The following is a 27,352-nucleotide window of genomic DNA, read 5'->3' as shown; positions in this document are numbered from 1 at the left end:
ATGCTCCCCAAGTATGTAAAACTGACTACCTCCTCTAAATGATTTAGATTTTGGTTCCTACCAATATCCTGCATTCACTATGTTCTGTGTAAAAGGCAAAGGTGGCTTATTACCGACTCTAATGTTATGGTTCTGTTGTGGCTATTTTACAGCATCTCCGTGGAGCATAGCTCAGCCTTTTATATCATCAGTGTAAACACAAAGTTTAGACTAAAGGATAAAAACGCTTGGAGCTTGACAATGCTAAATGTGAGAGTGGTCACTTTGTGGTGTGTTAAAGTACAATCAATCACTTGTAGGTTTTTGCAGTTCAAATCCAGGTGAGTGAAAGTGAGTCAGTCAACATCTGACGCCAAATGTTAGAAGCATTCAATGCAAAGCAAGTCAAGTCAATTAGTGGTTGTTGTGATGAACAATCTGTCAGAGTGGATCATGGGATATCTTTCTCCTCTTCAATGATGTAAACTGTTCCCAAAATAACCTGAAGGAAGATAAACTGTCCCCTCCCTCTCCCTCGTCATTTCCCCCCCACTGGTGGGGCTCCCACACACTTTTCCGTCATGTCACCTTCACCCCCCCACTCTTGTCTCCTCCCGTCCCGTTATCGTCTCCTTCATTTCTCTCTTTTTTCTACTCCTCCCCCCCATCCTAACCTCTCACACCGGCTCTTCCAGCCCTCCCTCTTCTCTCCCCTCCTCCACCTTTCTCCTCCCCTCTGTCATTAGCCGCTATATAAGAGCATTGGCTCCCTGTACCCCCCTCACACACACATTCACACACACACACACACACACACACACACCGTGTGTTTGTTGGGAAGGGGGCAGTTCAGGGGACACCAGGGATTATTATTGTCTACCTGCCTGTAAAGGAACTATTTGACTCTTTGGGATTCTTGTAAAAAGGTAGAGCCTTTTATTATTATATGCTAAATAATGTGTATAATGTCTTTGATATTTGAGGAGCTTCATTAGACATTAATTGCATCCTCTAGTTTTTTTTTACTAAATATTCAACATTTTCTTTTTCTTGTTAACCACAATTATTTTGTTTTCTTTATATTTCTTTGTGTTGCTTACCTTTGAAAGATTTCCTTATTCATTTGTTATAATGAATATGTGTGTTTTTTCTAATATTTGTAGCTATATTGTTTGTTTTACTAGTTTGTGTATGAATCGGATGTGTCTATCTTCTAAATGCTTGACAATGTTTTTTTAAAATGTTTTGAAATGTCACATTTCATTGAAATTATCAATACTTGATTATTTTTTACTTCAATGTTTGATTTTAAAAATAAGGATTTTCTCACTTGTGTGCATTGTGCATTATTTTCAGCTATGATATAGTGTTGTTGTTTTTTTTACATTATTTTAAATGTTTTTTGTTTTGTGTCTGTTCTTTTAAATTATTTATTTGCTTTTTTTCTTTTAAATGTTTAATGTGTTTTTTTTCCACTAAGAGTGTTTATTTTTTTTTAAATATTTTTTTCCCCTCACTTTTCTCACAATGACCCCTTGACCCTCATTTCCTTTCTTAGACATCCACTGAACGCCTCATTATAAACAATAACAAACCTTTTTCTCTGCTTTTTTTTCATACCTGAAACTACGGTACATCTTTATTTTGACACCATTAAGGACACCATGAGCCGCAACTACAGTGTCACTCTCTCAGGCCCCGCCCCCTGGGGCTTCCGGCTGCAAGGTGGAAAAGACTTCAACTTGCCTCTCACCATCTCTCGGGTAAGAATCACTTTCATGTGTACAGTGTGCACAAATACTTTATACATTATGGTAGTGGTCAGGAACACTTGGTATCATTTAGTGCCAATGCAGCAAACCATTGCAATCGACAAGATGTGTAGTTTTCTCAAACACATCTACAGATAAAGAACCAAATCACTAAAATTGGCAACATGTAGGCTGATGGCAACATGAGCCCGGTGATAAATGGCTCGGCCGCTCTCAGTCTAGGGCCCCGAGGGGCCCCTTTGGGTCGCCATGTTGTGTTGTTATGACTTTGGATGTGATGCTTTTCCCACTAACTGAAGCCATGTGAATCTTAACCACAGTGTGTGTGTGTGTTTGTTTGTAGTGTGTGTGTGCTGGTGCTGTGGGTTTATCATTGCCATAGGAATTGGGATTAAGTGAATAATAATCTCAGCATTCCGTTGTGACCCTTATCAATTTGACAGTTTAATGCGCAAGTAAAGTTCTGTTGTATTTTGAGGTGATTCATTATAACCGTGCTTCATCATTACAGAAACATTTCAAAACAGACACTTCATTAGGTACTCTTGCTAATGCTGTTCAAGAAGAAAGTGTGTCCAAACCATGGACTGGTACAAATCTCCTTTTAAATAAAAATATATATCACTTTTAGGGCCAAACTTTTTGTATACTTTTGGGTTGCATTAAAGGGGAACATTATCACCAGACCTATGTAAGCGTCAATATATACCTTGATGTCGCAGAAAAAAGACCATATATTTTTTTAACCGATTTCCGAACTCTAGATGGGTGAATTTTGGCGAATTAAACGCCTTTCTAATATTCGCTCTCGGAGCGATGACATCACAACGTGACGTCACATCGGGAAGCAATCCGCCATTTTCTCAAACACCGAGTCAAATCAGCTCTGTTATTTTCCGTTTTTTCGACTGTTTTCCGTACCTTGGAGACATCATGCCTCGTCGGTGTGTTGTCGGAGGGTGTAACAACACTAACAGGCACGGATTCAAGTTGCACCAGTGGCCCAAAGATGCGAAAGTGGCAAGAAATTGGACGTTTGTTCCGCACACTTTACCGACGAAAGCTATGCTACGACAGAGATGGCAAGAATGTGTGGATATCCTGCGACACTCAAAGCAGATGCATTTCCAACGATAAAGTCAAAGAAATCTGCCGCCAGACCCCCATTGAATCTGCCGGAGTGTGTGAGCAATTCAGGGACAAAGGACCTCGGTAGCACGGCAAGCAATGGCGGCAGTTTGTTCCCGCAGACGAGCGAGCTAAACCCCTGGATGTCTTGGCTCACATCGACCCTAGCTTCCCTGGCCTGCTGACATCAACACCAAAACTGGACAGATCAGCTTTCAGGAAAAGAGCGCGGATGAGGGTATGTCTACAGAATATATTAATTGATGAAAATTGGGCTGTCTGCACTCTCAAAGTGCATGTTGTTGCCAAATGTATTTCATATGCTGTAAACCTACTTCATAGTTGTTAGTTTCCTTTAATGCCAAACAAACACATACCAATCGTTGGTTAGAAGGCGATCGCCAAATTCGTCCTCGCTTTCTCCCGTGTCGCTGGCTGTCGTGTCGTTTTCATCGGTTTCGCTTGCATACGGTTCAAACCGATATGGCTCAATAGCTTCAGTTTCTTCTTCAATTTCGTTTTCGCTACCTGCCTCCACACTACAACCATCCGTTTCAATACATTCGTAATCTGTTGAATCGCTTAAGCCGTTGAAATCCGAGTTTGAATCCGAGCTAATGTCGCTATAGGTTGCTGTTCTTTCCGCCATGTTTGTTTGTGTTGGCTTCACTATGTGACGTCACAGGAAAATGGACGGGTGTTTATAACGATGGTTAAAATCAGGCACTTTGAAGCTTTTTTTAGGGATATTGCGTGATGGGTAAAATTTTGAAAAAAACTTCGAAAAATATAATAAGCCACTGGGAACTTATTTTTAATGGTTTTAACCATTCTGAAATTGTGATAATGTTCCCCTTTAAGAATCCCGTGACAGTTGGACCCCATATTGGCACTTAGATTCATGGATATATATAGCACAGTCCAGTGTTCCCTCTCCACTTTTGCGGTTCACTTACTCTGGTCTAAGTACCATTTAGTTCCATTGAGTACATTGCCTTTTGAGGACCCGTTTGAATTTTCATGTTGTTATTACTTTGGTTTTAGAGTGTAGGACGTGTTAAAAAAAAAAAGCATATAAAGTGTTTATAGATCGTGTGACAGCTGTGTGGAGTCTGTGGAGGGATTATAAAAACTTTAAATGCACATAATATTCATACAATTCAGTAAAATAAATAGTGTCCCTTCTTCGCGTGAATAATAATAATCGAGGGAATACTGTATTATTATTTCTTTATATGTAATTAAGGTCATTGTTATTGATTGCTGTTTATTGGGTCAAGACGGTTGCTCAAGTGACTTGTAGTCAAAAAAGAAAATACTGTGAAGTAAAAATATGAAATGTATCATACAAATGAATGACAAGGCTGATTGGATGGCCTTGTGCCAGAAGGTCTTTAAAGGGGAACATTATCACAATTTCAGAAGGGTTAAAACCATTAAAAATCAGTTCCCAGTGGCTTATTTTATTTTTTGAAGTTTTTTTCAAAATTTTACCCATCACGCAATATCCCTAAAAAAAGCTTCAAAGTGCCTGATTTTAACCATCGTTATATACACCCGTCCATTTTCCTGTGACGTCACATAGTGATGCCAACTCAAACAAACATGGCGCATAGAACAGCAAGCTATAGCGACATTAGCTCGGATTCAGACTCGGATTTCAGCGGCTTAAGCGATTCAACAGATGACGCATGTATTTTCATCAATTAATATATTCTGTAGACATACCCTCATCCGCGCTCTTTTCCTGAAAGCTGATCTGTCCAGTTTTGGAGTTGATGTCAGCAGGCCAGGGAAGCTAGCGTCAATATTCTTCTCTTGATCATCTTGGGTGGCATAAGGAACGGTGTGAGCCAAGACATCCAGGGGGTTTAGCTCGCTCGTCTGCGGGAACAAACTGCTGCCATTGCTTGCCGTGCTACCGAGGCCCTTTGTCCCTGAATTGCTCACACACTCCGGCAGATTCAATGGGGGTCTGGCGGCAGATTTCTTTGACTTTATCGTTGGAAATGCATCTGCTTTGAGTGTCGCAGGATATCCACACATTCTTGCCATCTCTGTCGTAGCATAGCTTTCGTCGGTAAAGTGTGCGGAACAAACGTCCAATTTCTTGCCACTTTCGCATCTTTGGGCCACTGGTGCAACTTGAATCCATCCCTGTTCGTGTTGTTACACCCTCCGACAACACACCAACGAGGCATGATGTCGCCAAGGTACGGAAAACAGTCGAAAAAACGGAAAATAACAGAGCTGATTTGACTCGGTGAGAGCGAATATTAGAAAGGCGTTTAATTCGCCAAAATTCACCCATTTAGAGTTCGGAAATCGGTTAAAAAAATATGTGGTCTTTTTTCTGCAACATCAAGGTATATATTGACGCTTACATAGGTCTGGTGATAATGTTCCCCTTTAAGGCACGCATGATAATACAGCAAGATTGATAATACATACCTAATACGCCCATGGAGAGTGCAAATAGAACACCCATGGTAAATCAAAATTACGTACAAAGTAATAAAACATTTTTTCAAATGTGTTAAAAATAAAAAAATAAAAAATCACATTTACATAAGTATTTACAGCATTTGTTCAATACTTTGTTGATGCACCTTTGGCAGCAATTACAGCCTCAAGTATTTTTGAATGCAATTCCACAAGGTTGCCACACTTATCTTTGGGCAGTTTTGCCCATTCCTCTTTGCAGCACCTCTCAAGATCCATCAGGTTGGATGGGAAGCGTCTGTGCAGAGCCATTTTCAGATCTCTCCAGAGATGTGTAATCAGAGTCAGGTCTGGGTCACTTAAGGACATTTACAGATTCCTTTGATATCTTGGCTGTGTGCTTAAGGTCGTCGTCCTGCTGAAAGATGAACCGTCGCCCCAGTCTGAGTTCACGAGCACTTGGGAGCAGGTTTCCATCCATCCATTTTTCTACCGCTTCTCCCTTTCGGGGTCGCGGGGGGTGCTGCAGCCTATCTCAGCTGCCCATGGGCAGAAGGCGGGGTACACCCTGGACAAGTCGCTAGAGAAACATCCATCTAGGATGTTTCTCTAAATTGCTGCATCTTTCACTCTATACTGAGTAGTCTCCCAGTTCCTTTCGCTGAAAAACATCCCCGCAGCATGATGCTGCCACCACCATGCTTCACTGTAGGGATGGTATTGGCCTGGTGATTAGCGGTACCTGGTTTCCTCCAAACATAATACCTGGCATTCACGCCAGAGAGTTCAATCTTTGTCTCATCAGACCAGATAATTTTGTTTCTCATGGTCTGAGAGTCTTTCAGGTGCATTTTGGCAAACTTTTACTACGTACCATACAGGCCTGATTGATGGATTGCTGCAGAGATGGTTGTTCTTCTGTAAGTTTCTCCCTTCTCCACAGAGTGACCATCGGGTTCTTGGTCACCTCCCTGACTAGGGCCTCTTCTTATGAGCGATCATAAATCTTCACTATGACGTCACTTTCGTCACTTGATTGACATTCACGGCACCCGAGGGTCTTCTGAGATGACGCTGGCTGCTGCCAGCTCATTAAAATTACCGACTGGAAGGCGAGAAACACTTTGTTTCAATAGACTCTGGCGCCGTACCTGTCGTCAAAACTCCAAAGACCGACTGCACAGTTGCACAATAAAAGCTCTGCTTCATCCTGCCTGCGCTACCAAAATAAGAGTCTCAGAAAGCTGGCGTGCACAAGCTAGCAAGCTACGGAGTTTGCCGGCAATGTATTTCTTGTAAAGTGTATACAAAGGAGTACGGAAGCTGGACAAATAAGATGCCAAAAACCAACCACTTTCATGTGGTATTGGACAGAAAGGAGGACTTTTTTTCTCCTCCATTCGAAAATGCGGACGTTATCAGCACTACTGTCTGATTCCAATCAATGCAAGTCATCAGAATCAGGTAATACACCAACTTATATTCTTGTCTTCATGAAAGAAAGGAATCTATATGTGTTAAACATGCTTGTATTATCTTTAACCACCTTTAACTTGTTAACAATATTAACTATATGTGTTAAACATGCTTGTATTATCTTTAACCACCTTTAAGTTGTTAATAATATTAACTATATGTGTTAAACATGCTTGTTTTATCTTTAACCACCTTTAAGTTGTTAACAATATTAACTATTTGTGTTAAACATGCTTGTATTATTTTTAACCACCTTTAACTTGTTAACATTATTAACTATATGTGTTAAACATACTTGCATTATCTTTAAACACCTTTAACTTGTTAACAATATTAACTATATGTATTAAACATACTTGCATTATCATTAAACATTTTTAACTTGTTAACAAAAACATATATTTCATAAATAAGTAAATATAAATTATATATATATGAATGAGGTAGATCCCCACGACTTGATCAATTGAAAAGTAGCTCGCCTGCAGAAAAAGTGTGAGCACCCCTGCTGTAAATAATTATCCATCCATCCATTTTCTACCGCCTGTCCCTTATGGGGTTGCGGGGGATGCTGGAGCCTATCTCAGCTGTACAAGGGCGGAAGGCGGGGTACACCCTGGACAAGTCGCCCTCTCGTCGCAGGGCCAACACAGATAGACAGACAACATTCACACTCACATTCATTCACTAGGGCCAATTTTAGTGTTGCCAATCATGTACGTGGGATTTGTTAGTTTTGTATTTTTAATGAATTTGCAATAAATTAAAAAAAAAATAAAAATCACAAATTTGGGGTATTGTGTGTACAATTTGAAGCACAAAAATTAATTAATTCAATTTTGGAATGAGGCTGTAACAAAACAAAATGTGTAAAAAGTGAAGTTCTGTGAATACATTCTGAATGCACTGTACATAGAAAAGACACTCAAGAACAATGGATATGCATATATAATATGGTACACTGTAAAATGTGGTAGATTAGATCAATCAATGTTTATTTATATAGCCCTAAATCACAAGTGTCTCAAAGGGCTGCACAAGCCACAACGACATCCTCGGTACAAAGCCCACATAAGGGCAAGGAAAAACTCACCCCAGTGGGACGTCGATGTGAATGACTATGAGAAACCTTGGAGAGGACCGCATATGTGGGTAACCCCCCCCCCCCCCCCCCCTCCTCTAGAGGAGACCGAATGCAATGGATGTCGAGTGGGTCTGACATAATATTGTGAGATCGTTAAATGTTAGCTGAATTTACATCTCTGGGAGAAATTAGGCCAGTTAAACATGAAGCAATGTTGAATATGGGCATTATTTACTTATCATTGTTAATTTACATGCCGTCCCTGCACAATGTTGACACTCGTGTTGTTTCCTTTTTGCATTTTCATTGCCGATCCAAACGGAGATGGGAACGCATTGTTGAAGGTATTTGAGGCTCCTCACAGCTGCAGTTTGTCAAGCCTTGTACTATGGAAACACAGGCATGTGATTTTTCCGTCTAAAGTCGGAATTCCGTCTTTTTTTCCCTCGGGAAAAAAAAAAAAATTATCTCCCGTTTTTCCGTTTTTTTTTCCGACCCTAAATCAAGATTCGAGACATAGTTTATATTACGCCGTAGTTGATTGGTCGATATGTTCCTTGTGACCAATCAGGACATCTGTTATGAATGATGACGTTAATAACGTCATCATTCATAATGGTTATTACCGCCATTTTCCATATGTAAACAATGTCGGTTCTCGAGAGAAAGGACGCTTTACGAGTAAAAGAAATTGATAAACATGTCAAAAATAAGTTTCGATGGGACTGGATGGAAAGGGAAATCACTGATACTGTTGGGAAGAAGGAAGTTACGACTTTGTTCGGTGATTTTATTGGGAAAATCGATCGTCCCGGAAAGGTTTTTTGCACGTGGTGTCATGATAATATTGACTATGGATCACGAGGTTTCAAGGCTTTGGAAGTACATGCGAAACGCCAAAAACATATGAAACAACTTGAAGCAAGGTATGTTCTATTAATGATGTTTTCATGTCTTTAAACACTAAAATATTTTCTTCAAATGGTGCTGTCTTTGTTAATTTTAGCATGTTAAATTGGTGAAAAACCAGGAGCTTCGGGGGGCGTCGGCCCCCCTTATCCCCCCACTGGACCTGGCTGGGGGGCCTTGGTCCCCCAGACCCCCGGAAATGTTTTCAGTCTTTTTCATTGTGGTCAAATCACATGCCTGGAAACAGACATGCAAAGTATTGGGACAAGTATAGTATTCATGTGAAAATGACATATTTTACAACATCATCCAAGTTTGACATAAACATTTTTAGTTTTGCAGTAGTGTTACTGTGAATAAACCCAACCCCCCATTTTTTTACTGCAGAGGTTTTCAGGGTCCTACCTTCTGTTCCACCTCAATGAACACATTGAATCATTACTTCAACCTTTCTGAGTGCAGCCCATTTAGAGGATACACTGCACAAACAAAAAAAGATGCCTACCCGGGGGAATATGTGCACTTGCTTTCTAAGAATAGTGGCATCGTTTCACAGGTCAGCTGTCACAGTTTGCCACGCCCACCCATCAGGGATTTTTACGTCTAGACATTCAGTTTTGTTTTGTCTTTGGTCCATCATTATTTACATAAGGTTTGCGAAGACTTGGCCATGACACCTCATAGATTGAGTAACCCAAGGACAGTAAATCTATACAAGCAAATCACTTCCCGCTGCTGCATTATTGATTGTATGCATCCTGCTTTCCCAGAGATGGTTTAGGACAGGTGTTGCCAGCAAATGACAATAGTAATAGGTCAAAGGCTGTTAAATTCTATTCATAGCCTCTAGGCCGCATGTTTTAAACCCAATAAACCCATAAGCGGAATGAACTATTAAGACATTTCCTCACCTTCAGTTCACGCTGTGTGTGTGTGACATGTTGTGTTTGGACAACACAACATGACAGTGGCGGTTGATGATTGACGACATTGGAAGCTGATCTTGCCCTTCAAATAAAGTTAAAGTTAAAGTCCCAATGATAATCACACACACACTAGGTGTGGTGAAATTATCCTCTGCATTTGACCCATCCCCATGTTCACCACCTGGGAGGTGAGGGGAGCAGTGAGCAGCAACAGTGGCTGCGCTCGGGAATCATTTGGTGATTTAAGCCCCAATTCCAACCCTTGATGCTGAGTGCCAAGCAGGAATGTAATGGGTCTCATTTGTATAATCTTTGGTATAACTCGGCTGGGGTTTGAACTCACAACCTTCCAGTCTCGGGGGGGCACTCAAACCACAAGACCACAGAGCAGGTCAACATGTAATAAAATCATTGGTAAAACTTAAATGGGTAGACCTAAAACTGCGCTAGAATGTACTTAAAGGGGAACATTATCACAATTTCAGAAGGGTTAAAACCATTAAAAATCAGTTCTCAGTGGCTTATTTTATTTTTCGAAGTTTTTTTCAAAATTTCACGCAATATCCCTAAAAAAAGCTTCAAAGTGCCTGATTTTAACCATCGTTATATACACCCGTCCATTTTCCTGTGACGTCACATAGTGATGCCGATACAAACAAACATGGCGGATAGAACAGCAAGCTATAGCGACATTAGCTCGGATTCAAACTCGGATTTCAGCGGCTTAAGCGATTCAACAGATTACGCATGTATTGACACGGATGGTTGTAGTGTGGAGGCAGGTAGCGAAAACGAAATAGAAGAAGAAATTGAAGCTATTGAGCCATATCGGTTTGAACCGTATGCAAGCGAAACCGACGAAAACGACACGACGGCCAGCGACACGGGAGAAAGCGAGGACGAATTTGGCGATCGCCTTCTAACCAACGATTGGTATGTGTTTGTTTGGCATTAAAGGAAACTAACAACTATGAACTAGGTTTACAGCATATGAAATACATTTGGCAACAACATGCACTTTGAGAGTGCAGACAGCCCAGTTTTCATCAATTAATATATTCTGTAGACATACCCTCATCCGCTCTCTTTTCCTGGGGGTCTGGCGGCAGATTTCTTAGACTTTATCGTCGTTGGAAATGCATCTGTTTTGAGTGTCGCAGGATATCCACACATTAAATGATAAATGATAAATGGGTTGTACTTGTATAGCGCTTTTCTACCTTCAAGGTACTCAAAGCGCTTTGACACTACTTCCACATTTACCCATTCACACACACATTCACACACTGATGGAGGGAGCTGCCATGCAAGGCGCTAACCAGCACCCATCAGGAGCAAGGGTGAAGTGTCTTGCTCAGGACACAACGGACATGACGAGGTTGGTACTAGGTGGGGGTTGAACCAGGGACCCTCGGGTTGCGCACGGCCACTCTCCCACTGCGCCACGCCGTCCCATTCTTGCCATCTCTGTCGTAGCATAGCTTTCGTCGGTAAAGTGTGCGGAACAAACGTCCAATTTCTTGCCACTTTCGCATCTTTGGGCCACTGGTGCAACTTGAATCCGTCCTTGTTCGTGTTGTTACACCCTCCGACAACACACCGACGAGGCATGATGTCTCCAAGGTACGGAAAACAGTCGAAAAAACGGAAAATAACAGAGCTGATTTGACTCGGTGTTTGTAATGTGTTTGAGAAAATGGCAGATTGCTTCCCGAGAGCGAATAATAGAAAGGCGTTTAATTCGCCAAAATTCACCCATTTAGAGTTCGGAAATCGGTTAAAAAAATATATGGTCTTTTTTCTGCAACATCAAGAGATATATTGACGCTTACATAGGTCTGGTGATAATGTTCCCCTTTAATTTTGTGAGTATGTTGAGCATTAATCCTGCGTGATGAAACCCTATTGAAGCTCTAACTTCAGCGCATGGAATCTCACAGCGAGAAAATTAGACCCCGACTGGATAAACGAGCAAAAAACGTCACTTCCAAGGAAGCTGAGCTCCGTGGGTGTACGGAGGAGTGGGCTGGCATCTGCTGGCCAGGATGCTGGGATCCTGCATGATGATTGGCTGATCTGTCTGAGGCTGAATCCCTTTTTGATTTACAGCAAAATAAGCAAATCAGCAACTTGAAATATAAACCACCAACGGCGCATTTTACAAGGTCCATCCCGTTGTTAAAAGAAACTAGCGACAAATCTTGTGTCTATTTCTGGTGTTACTGGAGACTACTCGAGATTGGAGACTCTGACTTCTGCCGCTCGGCACTTACTGTCCCGAACAAGCAGTTGCTGTGAGCTCCTCTAAATTCTCAAAGCTCTCTCAGGTAAGCCAAAAATGTGCTTCCCCTCCTTGAAAGACCGGCAGCCCCCACTGCAACATGGTCTTTTTCAAGATTTGTCGCAATGTCATCTGTTGTCGCCCAGCAATGACTTATGCAAGAAGGGATATGCATGGTGAAAGTTATCTGGTGACTTCACTCAGACTTTTTTGTCCTCACTGGTAATGGAGTGGACTGATCCACTGGAAAAGCCCTATCGGTGTCGCACATGCCGTGCCGAAATAAAAATGGCTTTAAATACTGTTCACCTGTCAAGAGGCCTCATTATTTTCAGTACAGGAGGGTTACTTTATAATCTTCTTCACTGTTTCCAATGTAGGTCACAATAAGCTAAGTACCGTATTTTTCGGACTATAAGTCGCAGTTTTTTTCATAGTTTGGCCGGGCTCCAGTGCAACTTATATATGTTTTTTTCCTTCTTTATTATGCATTTTCGGCAGTTGCGACTTATACTCCGGTGCGACTTATACTCCGAAAAATACGGTAGTTATTTATTGTCTGGAAAAAATGTCCTGTTTAATTTCTTCTGTGTCATATGTGACAAAAGCATATACTGCAAGTATTTGGGTTAGTGTGACATCTTGTTGAAAGTTTCCTCCTTCTAGTATGTTGTGGGCTATTAAACAATAAACTGTAGGTCACAAATTGGCCCTGGGCTGGGCGTTAGACACCTTTGTTACAACCCATTAATATTTTTGCTTTTTGAATGACCTATGGCTGTGCGTTCCATTACTGAGGTACAATCAATATTGAGGGGCTGTGGACGTCACCATATTCAACTCAAATGGTCATTTTGGATCTTTGTGAAAGGGCAATAGACAATTTTCCTAATCGTATAGGGCAGAGGTGCTCACACTTTTTCTGCAGGCGAGCTACTTTTCAATTGATCAAGTCGTGGGGATCTACCTCATTCATATATGTAATTTATATTTACTTATTTATGAAATATATGTTTTTGTTAACAAGTTAAAGGTGTTTAATGATAATGCAAGCATGTTTAACACATATAGTTAAGATTGTTAAAAAATTAAAGGTGTTTAATGATAATACAAGTATGTTTAATACATATAGTTAATATTGTTAACAACTTAAAGGTGTTTAAAGATAACACAAGCATGTTTAACACATATAGTTAATATTGTTAACAAGTTAAAGGTGTTTAAAGATAATACAAGCATGTTTAACACATAGTTAATATTGTTAAAAAATTAAAGGTGTTTAATGATAATACAAGAATGTTTAATACATATAGTTAATATTGTTAACAACTTAAAGGTGTTTAAAGATAACACAAGCATGTTTAACACTTATAGTTAATATTGTTAATAAGTTGAAGGTGTTTAAAGATAATACAAGCATGTTTAACACATATAGATTCCTTTCTTTCATGAAGACAAGAATATAAGTTGGTGTACTACCTGATTCTGATGACTTGCATTGATAGGAATCAGACAGTGAAGCTGATAATGTCCGCATTTTCGAATGGAGGAGAAAAAAAGTCCTCCTTTCTGTCCAATACCACATGAAAGTGGTTGGTTTTTGGCATCTTATTTGTCCAGCTTCCGTACTCCTTTGTATACACTTTACAAGAAATACATTGTCGGCAAACTCTGTAGCTTGCTAGCTTGTGCACGCCAGCTTTCTGAGACTCTTATTTTGCTAGCGCAACTGTCCAACTGTGCAACTGTGCAGTCGGTCTTTGGAGTTTTGACGACAGGTACGGCGCCAGAGTCTGTTGAAATAAAGTGTTTCTCGCCTTCCAGTCGGTAATTTTAATGAGCTGGCAGCAGCCAGCGTCATCTCAGAAGACCCACGGGTGCCGTGAATGTCAATCAAGTGACGAAAGTGACGTCATAGTGAAGATTTATGATCGCTCATTTTTAGGACTATTTTTTTAATGCCTGGCTGGTGATCGACTGACACACCCTCCGAGATCGACCAGTAGCTCGCGATCGACGTAATGAGCACCCCTGGTATAGGGTTAAAAAACAGTTGAAAGCAGAATATGCACACAGGTACCAAATGGGGCCTATTAGTGGATGAATAAATTAGTTATCAACTATAGCAGTCAAAGCAATATGAAGTGCACTACTTGGTTGCAACCAGCAGAGGCACTGTTAATTCTATCTCAACTAGTCTGCTGTCTAAAGCAGTGGTTCTCAACCTTTTTTCAGTGATGTATCCCCTGTGAACATTTTTTTAATTCAAGTACCCCCTAATGCAGTGGTTCTCAAATGGGGGTACGCGTACCCCTGGGGGTACTTGAAGGTATGCCAAGGGGTACGTGAGATTTAAAAAAAACATGTCTGTCAAAAAGAACTGTGAAAAGAAATGCAACAATGCAATATTCAGTGTTGACAGCTAGATTTTTTTGTGGACATGTTCCATAAATATTGATGTTAAAGATTTCGTTTTTTGTGAAGAAATGTTTAGAATTAAGTTCATGAATCCAGATGGATCTCTATTGCAATCCCCAAAGAGGGCACTTTAAGTTGAAATCTTTATTTATAATTGAATCACTTGTTTATTTTTCAACAAGTTTTTAGTTATTTTTATATCTTTTTTTCCAAATAATTCAAGAAAGACTACAACAAATTAGCAATATTTTGCACTGTTATACAATTCAATAAATCTGAAAAACTGATGACATAGTGCTGTATTTTACTTCTTTATCTCATTTTTTCAACCAAAAATGCTTTGCTTTGATTAGGGGGTACTTGAATTAAAAAAAGGTTGAGAACCACTGCCCTAATGAATCAGAGCAAAGCATTTTTGGTTGAAAAAAAGAGATACAAAAGTAAAATACAGCACTATGTCATCAGTTTCTGATTTATTAAATTGTATAACTGCAAAATATTGCTAATTTGTAATGGTCTTTCTTGAATTATTTGGAAAAAAATAAATAAAAATAACTAAAAACTTGTTGAAAAATAAACAAGTGATTCAATTATAAATAAAGTAAAAATTAACTTAAAGTGTCCTCTTTGGGGATTGTGATAGAGATCCATCTGGATTGATTAACTTAATTCTAAACATTTCTTTGAAAAAAAAAAGAAATCTTTAACATCGATATTTATGGAACATGTCCACAAAAAATCTAGCTGTCAACACTGAATACTGCATTGTTGCATTGTAATGAATGGAATAGCCTACTTGATTTGATGTTCAGTTTATGAACTTACATTCATATTTTGTTGAAGTATTATTCAATAAAGATTTTTGAATTGTTGCTATTTTTAGAATATTTAAAAAAAAAATCTCACGTACCCCTTGGCATACCTTCAAGTACCCCCAGGGGTACGCGTACCCCCATTTGAGAACCACTGGTCTAAAGAAGTGCAACGTGACATCAGCTTGCACTGCACTCGGGCCAAACAGATAGACAGACAACCATTCACACCATTCCAGTAAACCAATAAAAACATGTATTTACATCATTAAACTAATTGATTTGTAATGTTTTCCTGCAGTCGACTAAGGAAAGGTAGTGGACTGTGCATCTGTTTGGTGTTTCTTTACAAAGTGACATCGCCACTTACTGGCCTTCATCACCTCCTTAGAACCAGCGTCCTCTGCAATGGACATTTGTGCTTTGCCTAACAAGGCATTTTTTTCCTAAATGTGTTACACTGATGAAAAAAGTTGACTTAAAACAAATGTCCACTGCAAAAGATGCTGGTTCTTAAAAATGCATTACAGTGATTTCATTTAGGGTTTTTTTCCCCACGTTTTTGCGAATAAAGTTGGCCGCTGTATAAAAATCTGACTTACTTATATAACAATGTAGCCCTGTATACAGGAAAGTAGCTCACTTCTTCCAGGTGTTTGCCCTAACCTGCTAATTAGAGAATATTACAAGCCATATATATCTTGGCTGAATCACAGCCTCTATTTTGAAGGTGTGTGGCACCAGTAACACATAGTGTGTTCATATGTCTGCATTTCCTACACCTTGTCCCTACAACACCACAACAATCCAATCTTTGAGTCCGGCTGTGAATGCGGGCTTGTTTGTTTTTTTGAGTTTAGAGGCATGTCTTTTCACGACTCTCAATTAGGATAGAATGTGGATGCCGTTGTTGTTTTTCCTGTGGTGCGCAGTTTTACAGGACTGCTCACTTTTTTCATTGAAAGGTTCATGTTAAGCTACGTCCTTATTGCTTAGATTCTCTGCAGTTTTTGCAGTGGAACTCTATTAAGTACATGATTTATTGCTCATGTCACAATTAAACTTGCGCGTCATTATTATATTAAATGCCTTGTCCATTTCATTGAGAGTAGCTACAGTCAGTAAACAACTGATTTTGCTGGAGATCTGGAACTAAACCAGATAGCGTGACGGGAACGTTGTTCCTGTCATCGCTGTCACTCCTTGTTCTGAAAGAGTGCATTGTTCAAAGCACTCAGATTGGTCGAAGCAGACAATGTCATAGTACTCCCAACATGGCTATGTGTTGAAACCACTAAACCCCCTTCAAAACACCCCTAATCAAGCAGTGCAATGTGCTGAAAACCAACATTACTCGGGTCAAATGTGAATTTTAAAACATACACTTGTCTAACACAATAGATGCCGTATATCAGATACAACTGTATAACATTAAGGAGTATTGTCATGATCCGTGGTACGGATCATGTTCTTGTTATGTTCTGTTAGTTTTGGACTCTTTTAGTTCCTGTTTGATACCTGAGTTTGTTTTAGTTACCATGGCTACTTATGATTTTCACCTGCCTCTGGTGTTCGGGACGCGCACCTGCTTCTAATCAGAGGACTATTTAAGCCTGCCTTTGCCAGTCAGTCGTCCTGGCGTCATTATTGGGTTCATGCCACTGTTTTGTGTGTGTTCTATGCCATAGTTAATGCGATTGGTTTCATGTAGGGATGTCCGATAATGGCTTTTTGTCGATATCCGATATTCCGATATTGTCCAACTCTTTAATTACCGATACCGATATCAACCGATACCGATATCAACCGATATATGCAGTCATGGAATTAACACATTATTATGCCTAATTTGGACAACCAGCTATGGTGAAGATAAGATACTTTATAAAAAAAAAAAAAAAAAAAATAAGATAAATAAATTAAAAACATCCATCCATCCATCCATCCATCCATTTTCTACCGCTTATTCCCTTCGGGGTCGCGGGGGGCGCTGGAGCCTATCTCAGCTACAATCGGGCGGAAGGCGGGGTACACCCTAGACAAGTCGCCACCTCATCGCAGGGCCCCACCTCATCGCCTATTAAAAACATTTTCTTGAATAAAAAAGAAAGTAGAACAATATTAAAACAATATAAAAACAGTTACATAGAAACTAGTAATTAATGGAAATGAGTAAAATTAACTGTTAAAGGTTAGTACTATTAGTGGACCAGGAGCACGCACAATCATGTGTGCTTACGGACTGTATCCCTTGCAGACTGTATTGATATATATTGATATATAATGCAGGAACCAGAATATTAATAACAGAAAAAACAACCCTTTTGTGTGAATTAGTGTAAATGTGGGAGGGAGGTTTTTTGGGTTGGTGCACTAATTGTAAGTGTATCTTGTGTTTTTTATGTTGATTTAATTAAAAAAAAACAAAAAAAAAACGATGCCGATAATTTCCGATATTACATTTTAACGCATCTATCGGCCGATAATATCGCAGGCCGATATTATCGGACATCTCTAGTTTCATGCCACAGTTTCGTGTTTGTTCTATGCCATAGTTAATGCTAGTTGTTTCATGCCACAGTTTCGTGTTTGTTTCATGCCACAGTTTCGTGAGGTTCATGTCTATAGTTTCATGTCCTAAGTTTTTGCCTTAGCTTCCGCGTTCGGGTTGTTTTCTGTGTTGTATCTCGTTGATTGTTTCTTAAAATTAAATCATGTTCCTACCTGCAAGTCCTGTCCGGAGTCGTCCGTTTGCCTTCCTGGGAGAACGACCCCGCAGTAAGCGAAAACCTTGTCGTGGCAAGTATAGCTCCTGAAGACCATAGCTATGTTAGTGCAGACATTAAAACTCACCTTTCTTTACACAGCAACACCATAGTTTAGCCTATTCTCTGAAGAAACGATCAAGGTCACAGTGCTTACATCTGACAGACAGTCAGCTATTTTTTTTTAGCGAGGGGTAAGTCAGAGGGGGTATGTATCATGTCCACGAGGACAGAGGTGTATCCTTCATGACGCCATGAAAAGTTGCAACTTCAAAAATGCCTCTCAGAAGTGGAGTCAACTGTGAGGGAAGTGTGGGGATTAGGGATGTCCGAAAATATCGGACTGCCGATATTATCAGCCGATAAATGCTTTAAAATGTAATATGTGGGCGGGTGGAGGGCGTGGTTGGGGGCGGGGGCGTGGTTGGGGCGCGGTTAAGAGGGGAGGAGTATATTTACAGCTAGAATTCACCAAGTCAAGTATTTCACATATATATATATATATATATATATATATATATATATATATATATATATATGTAATAAAATAAATATATATATAGCTAGAATTCACTGAAAGTCAAGTATTTCATATATATAACTTACAAGTGTATTTCTTCATCTTACTCGTCGTCGGCGTCGCCATGGCTGTATCTTCCTCGTTCTTCTGCTTCGTCTCCTTGTTGTGTGTGCAGTTGTGCACTGCACTCTCTAAAAGCCCTAGATGTTATTGTCACATATGCATGTACAGTAGATGGCAGTATTGTCCTGTTTAAGAGTGTCACAACATTGCTGTTTACGGCAGACGAACTGCTTTACGGTAGACGAAAACGTGACTGCTGTTGTTGTGTGTTGTTACCGCGCTGGGAGGACGTTAATGAAACTGCCTAACAATAAACCCACATAAGAAACCAAGAAGTCACCCTCGATCATTCTACAGTTATAACGTGATTGCGCAGGCACGCTGTTTATATTGTTGGAAAGCGGACGTGAAAACAGGCTGTCGAAACGTCACTCAGGTCCGCATAGAGCTGGAGGGGGCGTGGCCTCCAGCTGCGCCTGAATTTCGGGAGATTTTCGGGAGAAAATTTGTCCCGGGAGGTTTTCGGGAGAGGCGCTGAATTTCGTGAGTCTCCCGGAAAATCCGGGAGGGTTGGCAAGTATGGTGATTTTGGGCATACTATATGACTATAAATGGTCGAGGCCACAGAGCATTAACACTAATCTGGGCTTCTGAGTCCCTTTTATTAGCCCAGCCTGAGTGTCTTGTCTTTCTTAATATACTAAATATGTGTGGCAGAGAGATGGCAGAAGGACACAGCTATTAAAGTCCACACTATTTATATTTTATTCACGCACAAAAAGTGTGTGCGTGTGTTCCGTTAAGTGAGTCTGTGTGGTCCTTACTTTACGATAGCAGACGAAACAAATGATCTCACTCCGCTTTTGGACACACGTGGACCTTTTACATGTCCAAGAATGGTCCCTCATGCAAAGTACTTTCATTCCTCTATCATAAACAACATCACAATGCCACCTTAGGGATGTTTTTCCAACCAGAATAGAATGTACTTACAGTATTATGTCTCCAATGTGGGGTTTCAAGTGCAGTCATTTGGTGGGGTGGGAACAAGACCAAGTGATTCAGGGTGTAACATCCTACGCGAGCCACTGTCCAGTGTCCACCCTTGTGTGTGCTGATAACAATTGTTCTGGTTTATATTACTGGTGCTTACATAACCTATTAGCTGGTTTCTTAGTGCTCACCCTCAAGTTCTGATAACACCATAAACTGTATGTGCATATGGAAAACATGTGAAATCGTATAATGAACAACATGCTGGTTATCAGTGCTTTCAAAGTGGCTTCAATCTGTTTCAGTTTAAGTTGATTTCACTCTACTTCGATGTAGACCCCTAAAAACCATGTAAGGCACGGATAAGGGCGGTCAAGTGCACAGTTCTTTTGGCGTGCTTCTTCAAGGTCTATAAAACGGGCATGCTTGTACGTACTGTCCCATAAATCTATTGTCACCTTTTTAACAGCCTTTTTTTAGTGTGTAATAGCACAATGTCCTTAGTTGATTCAGGTTTAGGGCTGTAGGCATAGTTGGTGTTTGAAAATGACCCCCAACCTTACTACTGTCAGCTGTAGGGATTTCCAAATGGCAACAGCCCTTAAAGGGGAACATTATCACCAGACCTATGTAAACGTCAATATATACCTTGATGTTGCAGAAAAAAGACCATATATTTTTTTAACCGATTACCGAACTCTAAATGGGTGAATTTTGGCGAATTGAACGCCTTTCTATTATTTGCTCTCGGAGTGACGTCACATAGGGAAGCAATCCGCCATTTTCTCAAACACATTACAAACACCGAGTCAAATCAGCTCTGTTATTTTCCGTTTTTTCGACTGTTTTCCATACCTTGGAGACATCATGCCTCGTCGGTGTGTTGTCGGAGGGTGTAGCAACACGAACAGGGACGGATTCAAGTTGCACCAGTGGCCCAAAGATGCGAAAGTGGCAAGAAATTGGACGTTTGTTCCGCACACTTTACCGACGAAAGCTATGCTACGACAGAGATGGCAAGAATGTGTGGATATCCTGCGACACTCAAAGCAGATGCATTTCCAACTGGACTGGACAGATCAGCTTTCAGGAAAAGAGAGCGGATGAGGGTATGTCTACAGAATATATTAATTGATGAAAACTGGGCTGCATGTTGTTGCCAAATGTATTTCATATGCTGTAAACCTAGTTCATAGTTGTTAGTTTCCTTTAATGCCAAACAAACACATACCAATCGTTGGTTAGAAGGCGATCGCCGAATTCGTCCTCGCTTTCTCCCGTGTCGCTGGCTGTCGTGTCGTTTTCGTCGGTTTCGTTTGCATACGGTTCAAACCGATATGGCTCAATAGCTTCAGTTTCTTCTGCAATTTCGTTTTCGCTACCTGCCTCCACACTACAACCATCCGTTTCAATACATGCGTAATCTGTTAAATCGCTTAAACCGCTGAAATCCGAGTCTGAATCCGAGCTAATGTCGCTATATCTTGCTGTTCTAACCACCATGTTTGTTTGTATTGGCATCACTATGTGACGTCACAGGAAAATGGACGGGTGTATATATAACGATGGTTAAAATCAGGCACTTTGAAGCTTTTTTTAGGGATATTGCGTGATGGGTAAAATTTTGAAAAAAACTTCGAAAAATAAAATAAGCCACTGGGAACTGATTTTTAATGGTTTTAACCCTTCTGAAATTGTGATAATGTTCCCCTTTAACCTTTAAAGAACCCTCTGTGTAATAGGTGCTTTGGGATTTTGCATTGGTCTCCATTTACATGTAGCCAAGGGAACATCATTAACATATTGAGTCTTCTATTGCCTGTTAGCCGTTATTAAGGTTCAGGTTTGTGTGATTATAAAAGCCCCACTTCCTCCAAGACAGAATACTTTGGTTCAGTCCAGTATTGGTTGCCATGCCATTTTCTGTGTTTACTTAGTCAAAAGCTATATGGTTACCAAAATACACTTTTTTTGTTTCTCTATTCCTGTGGTACAGCGGATCTACTTAATGTAACTGGACTTAAACACTAGCTGGAGTATAACTAAACACAATAATCTGAATATTTTGACCCCATCACCTGCCTTCCAACTGAGACAGATGGGTTATAACGACCGTTGTGTTGGAGTGTGCTTTAAACACTAGGGATGATGTTTGTTAAGAAATGATCGATTTCGAGCCCATTATCGAATCCTCTTATCGAACCGATTCCTTATCGATTCTCTTATCGAATCCAGATAGGTTGTTGTATATGGAAAAAAACACAATATTTGGTTTAACAAAAGCTCACTTTTATTTTATAAGAAAAAATAAATAAAAATAAATATTGACTTTTACCCCCCTAAAAAAAAAAATTGACTGTTGTTACCCAAAGTATATTAAGTGGGATTTTTCAGAAAAACAAATACATACAGTAACACAAAAACAACCTGTTTCTGTGATCACTATAGGTGTATAAATAATAATATAGTGTTAAATAAAAGCAGTCCCTTGGGCACAAAACTGAAAATAATACAGCTCTCCAAAAAGTGCACTTCTGCTGCTATTGGAACAAACTAACTACACACACTATGACACTAAGAACACCACAGTCATCAATCAACAATTATTCCCCCCTTACATGAGAGCAAAGCATGGCAATAATTGCATATTGCCTGTTCTGCCCTCACTATACGTGTTGAGGTTATACAGCTTGGCAGACAGCTAACAAACAATCCAAAGCAGATTAATCCATTTAGGCTCTTTATTGTTGTTGATCTTGCTTTGTCTTTTCCTATCTTTACTTTTGTGACTGTTTTTTTTTTAAAACTGAAATACACACAATGACAAATGTATAAGCTATGTGATTCAATTAACATACTGAAATGTAATACGCAATATGTAAATATTAGCTTCACACAAATCTACAGTACTATCATCAAACAAATACTTATGAGTGTTGAAAATATTTTGATGGTGGAAATATACGACTGGCAGCCATTTTAAGTCCTCAAAACATCCATTGAAACAGTGCACAAAAATCGTTTTTCAATAAACATCTTAATATCAAACTTAACCACTTTCCACCTTAATATTGAGTTACATAAACAAGTTAAACAGTTTACTTACAGACTTATCTTTTCCAAGGCTTGTGAGAGCTAACACAACTTGTCTACTTCTCAATTGTCTCAACCCGAAAGTGCCCAAACTAACGACGCGTAGTATTTTCATATCGCCACAAGGTGTCAGTAAGAGTCTACAATCAAATGGGCATAACATTGCAGGTCCCACGGGGCATTTCCTGTACGTGGGAAGGGGATTCGTCCCCAGGGATTCGAGTAAAGAACCAACTCTTTTTCTTTACTATAGTGGCCTCGATAATGGGAACCGGTTCCCAAAAAGGGATTCGAGTCCATGGAATCGGTTCTTTTCTTATCGAACAACCGGGAGAACCGATTTCGAACATCATCCCTATTAAACACTTCCGATGCTTACAGAGCATCTCTGTTCCCTCAGGTTTACATCCACGTAGAATATTTCCATATTTACATCTGCCTACAGTACAGTAGTTAGTGAGCAAAACTGCTCTGCAATTAACCCGAACACCTTGCTTAAAATATTAAATTAAATCTGAATAGTCTTGATGGTGAAAAGGCTGGAAACATAGTTTTCGGTTCAAATTTGTTAGTTTACGTTTGACAAAAATCACTTATTCAATGATCATTAAATTTAAAGTAAAAAGTATCAGTCTGGTATCGACTCCCAAGTATCGCCCATCATTCGAATTGGAAGCTAACGTAAGCTTTGTTAAAATCACTGGGTAAGTAGTGGCAAATGAAGGTGAAGTTACAGACAAATATTTTCTACACAAATGGATTGCTGCACGCACACACAAGTGTAATAAAAGAATCAATAGAGAATTTTGACTTCATACAGAGTTGAACAGGGACACATAATTGTTTTACACACATATTTAAACCCAGACAAAGATCCCAATGCAATAAATGTTTTATTACACACACACTATTTGCAACAAAGATGCACAGATTATTTTTACACTGACAGAAATCTAAACATAGACATACAGATCGCAACACAAATAGACCGATTTTTCTTACAAACACACAATTCGGAACCAACCGCTCAGACTGCTTTTACACACACACACATATCATCGGCGGTCACTCAAACAAGTATGACGATCCTCCTGGTAGGGGTATATCCCTTTATGGAGGATGCCTGTGCGTGACTTTGTTTTACGTGGGGAGACTGGTGCACAGACAGTCACCACACAATCCTTGACAGAATCGGGTCAGGGTCCAGTGGCATGGAGTCCAAGACGACTGGGAATCCTTTTCTGCTGCAGCCTTCTTCCGCCATCGCAGCCGTTGTGGTAGTTCTTAAATCTACCATCTTCCGCTTGCTCCGCCGTTGAGGTCTTGATCGTATTCCTGGCTAGGGGGCAGTCAGGTACTAGGCCTTTGCCAAGGGCCACCTGGGGTAACAGTAGTAAAGGGGTTAACCTCCTACTGCCCCCAAGACCCCATAGAGGAGCCTCCACTGCCGGGTGCACTTTAACGTCATTCCCAGGACACACACACACACACACACGATTCTAAACACAGACACACAAATTAAAACACGGACACACGCAAATCTGATTACCGTATTTTTCGGAGTATAAGTCGCTCCGGAGTATAAGTCGCACCGGCCGAAAATGCATAATAAAGAAGGAAAAAAACATATATTAGTCGCATTTTTGGGGGACATTTATTTGATTAAACCCAAAACCAAGAATAGACATTTGAAAGGCAATTTAAAATAAATAAAGAATAGTGAACAACAGGCTGAATGAGTGTACGTTATATGAGGCATAAATAACCAACTGAGAACGTGCCTGGTATGTTAACGTAACATATTATGGTAAGAGTCATTCAAATAACTATAACATTTAGAACATGCTATACGTTTACCAAACAATCTGTCACTCCTAATCGCTAAATCCCATGAAATCTTATACGTCTAGTCTCTTACGTGAATGAACTAAATAATATTATTTGATATTTTACGGTAATGTGTTAATTATTTCACACATAAGTCGCACCCCCGGCCAAACTATGAAAAAAACTGCAACTTATAGTCCGAAAAATACGGTACACACAAATAGATTAAGATACATTTTCAAATGTTTTTTTTCTACAATAATACTTCCATAGTTTACTTTAGAAGGAACAGTTTTTTGTTTTTAACTAGGAACATTGGACAATCCTACGCATATCAACATGAGTTATTCCATGCGATCTATCTGAAACGACTTGCCAACAGAAACATCTTATTTAGGGTTCATGCACAGTAAACTGAATTATAAAGAGATTGTAGAAACAATATGTAGATTGTAGACTGTGCAAAACAGGGCTATTCTCAGCAGAGAATTGGCACTTTTGGCAAATTATTTGTTGGATTGTGTTTTTTATAATAAATAAATGATAAATGGGTTGTACTTGTATAGCGCTTTTCTACCTTCAAGGTACTCAAAGCGCTTTGACACTACTTCCACATTTACCCATTCACACACACATTCACACACTGATGGAGGGAGCTGCCATGCAAGGCGCTAACCAGCACCCATCAGGAGCAAGTGTGAAGTGTCTTGCTCAGGACACAACGGACATGACGAGGTTGGTACTAGGTGGGGATTGAACCCCAGTAACCAGCAACCCTCCGATTGCTGGCACGGCCACTCTACCAACTTCGCCACGCCGTCCCTATGGATAATGTTAGCACCTTTCTTTTGTTTGTTTGGCTGTGTTGGACTCGTATTCATGTAGCTATGGACGTTCACACAAAGGTTTTTTTCCCCGAGCATTTTTTGAACGGGACTCTAGACTTTAACCCTGCTGACTGTGGCTGCCAAATGACTCAAACAACGTGTGGTCCTTGCATTTCTGCAGCTAACAGACAGTGGGAAAGCGGCCAAAAGCGGTATCGCCATTGGAGACATGGTTCTGTCCATTGATGGTATTGCGACTGAGGGTATGAACCACCTGGAGGCCCAGAACAAGATCAAGGCCTGCACTGGTAACCTCAGCCTCAGCCTAAAAAAGTAAGTATCTTTCCTTTACGATAATTTCATGTGTCAATGGAGCTTGTAGAAATTTATCACCGTGTCAGCACATGATTTGTACACTTTCTTCAAAAAGGTCCCAAGAAACCTATCTGTGCAACAAACTCAGTGTCAACACCGGATGTCTTTTTTCCAGGCAGATGTTTGCTGTTGTTGTAGGAATCAATCTTAGCCCTTAGCAACACCATCGGTTCTGCCTGATATGCCATTCCCTAAAGAGGTAGAGCTTAAATCATAGTAGGAGCATCACTGGACCATCCCCTTCTTCCCAAAGGGCTTCTGTTGTACACTATAGCGGATTTCTCACAATAAATTAGTGACAGGTGAAGATGTTTGGCAATTCAAGTCAGAAGCACCACTACACACACTGATCATGGGGGAAGCAGGCTTTCATATGGTTCACAGTGGACGAACAATGTCTCCAAATTCCTGCAGCACTGTAGGGGATGCGCATGACTATGAATAATACCACCCTCCAATTCATAAAGTACTTTCCATTCTTTCAAGATTTCACATGCTTAGCACCCAGAACTGCGGACCAAAGCTTTTGTTTCTGTGCTTTTACTGTATTTGGGAAGCATTATCTGTCGTGCAGCACCCTATGATTAAACTGATTCATGTTTTATTGGAACCACCAAGAGGCAGCATCATTTTATTGACGCCGTGTGATCAGGCAGCCTGATTGGGGGCAGATGGCGCCACGTTTTTTGTTATTGTTGCTAGGCATTCATTGGCACAGTCGAGACAAGAAAGAATTCAAACACTGTCATGCCTTGGTCAACATCTGGGCTTTAAAAGGTTTACATAAAAAATCCAATCTGGTCCCCTTGGCTTTCTGTTAGTTTTATATAATTTGTCATGTTTCTTCTCTGTTTTTGATTGGGTTTGTCTCTGGGTCAAGATAGCAAATGTAGTAGAAAGAAAGAGAAGACAATGTGGTATCTGTATGTGTGTATTTTAAAGGGAGACAGGTTGTTATTTCTTCTCCAAATAAAGGATTGATTTAATGACAGGGATGTCTGCTTAAAGGGTGGCCAACAGATGTGAAGGAGAAACTGTATTGTGGAACCCTGAAGGTCCAACATAATCCGGTCGCCGGACGACCTTTGATTTGTTACGATTTCTTTCATAGATTCTAAATAGAAAATAGACGTATATAGGTCCTAATGCAGGATCAAACTGTAGCAATGGGTGATTCAATACTGAAATATCGTTGTTCCGATACCAAGATTTCAGAAGCCGCTATCAATTCTTATACTGCAGTAGTGATAGTTTGACACATTTGGGGGAGATGTGTTCGAGAGAAACTGTTGGACCTAATCATTTAATATGTAATTTGTTGTAAAACAGAATGCATGCAAATTACAGATGCTCGATATTGGCTTTGTTACCAATATCCAGTATGGCTATATTGTTTAGATCTCCATTTCAGATATCGAAAACAACCGATACAGATATATGCCGCAGCTCTTCCTTTAAACCAGGGGTGCTCACACTTTTTCTGCAGGCGAGCTACTTTTCAATTGATCAAGTCGTGGGGATCTACCTCATTCATATATATAATTTATATTTACTTATTTATGAAATATATGTTTTTGTTAACAAGTTAAAGGTGTTTAATGATAATGCAAGCATGTTTAACACATATAGTTAATATTGTTAAAAAATTAAAGGTGTTTAATG

The 27,352-nt window shown here is 39.9% G+C and overlaps 1 protein-coding gene across 6 annotated transcripts in view; it reads left to right on the top strand.

The window, feature by feature from the left end:
* Positions 1 to 27,352, top strand: part of pdlim5a (PDZ and LIM domain 5a) — a 147,479-nt gene that overhangs the window by 15,151 nt on the left and 104,976 nt on the right. For 5 of the 6 annotated variants that reach the window (XM_061933553.2, XM_061933547.2, XM_061933532.2 and 2 more), the window contains exons 1-3: positions 778 to 905; positions 1,638 to 1,742; positions 25,497 to 25,648. In XM_061933553.2, coding sequence (XP_061789537.1) covers positions 1,644 to 1,742; positions 25,497 to 25,648 — 251 coding nt within the window. In that variant the 5' untranslated portion in view covers positions 778 to 905; positions 1,638 to 1,643. Of the gene's footprint in view, positions 1 to 777; positions 906 to 1,637; positions 1,743 to 25,496; positions 25,649 to 27,352 lie in introns of those variants that run through there. The other variant, XM_061933540.2, reaches the window with a different exon arrangement.

This window comes from Nerophis lumbriciformis, linkage group LG03 (assembly GCF_033978685.3).
Source record: "Nerophis lumbriciformis linkage group LG03, RoL_Nlum_v2.1, whole genome shotgun sequence".
NCBI classification, from domain to species: Eukaryota; Metazoa; Chordata; class Actinopteri; order Syngnathiformes; family Syngnathidae; genus Nerophis; species Nerophis lumbriciformis.
The sequence above is the reverse complement of the archived record's forward strand: the minus strand, read 5'-3'. Positions and strand labels throughout refer to the sequence as shown.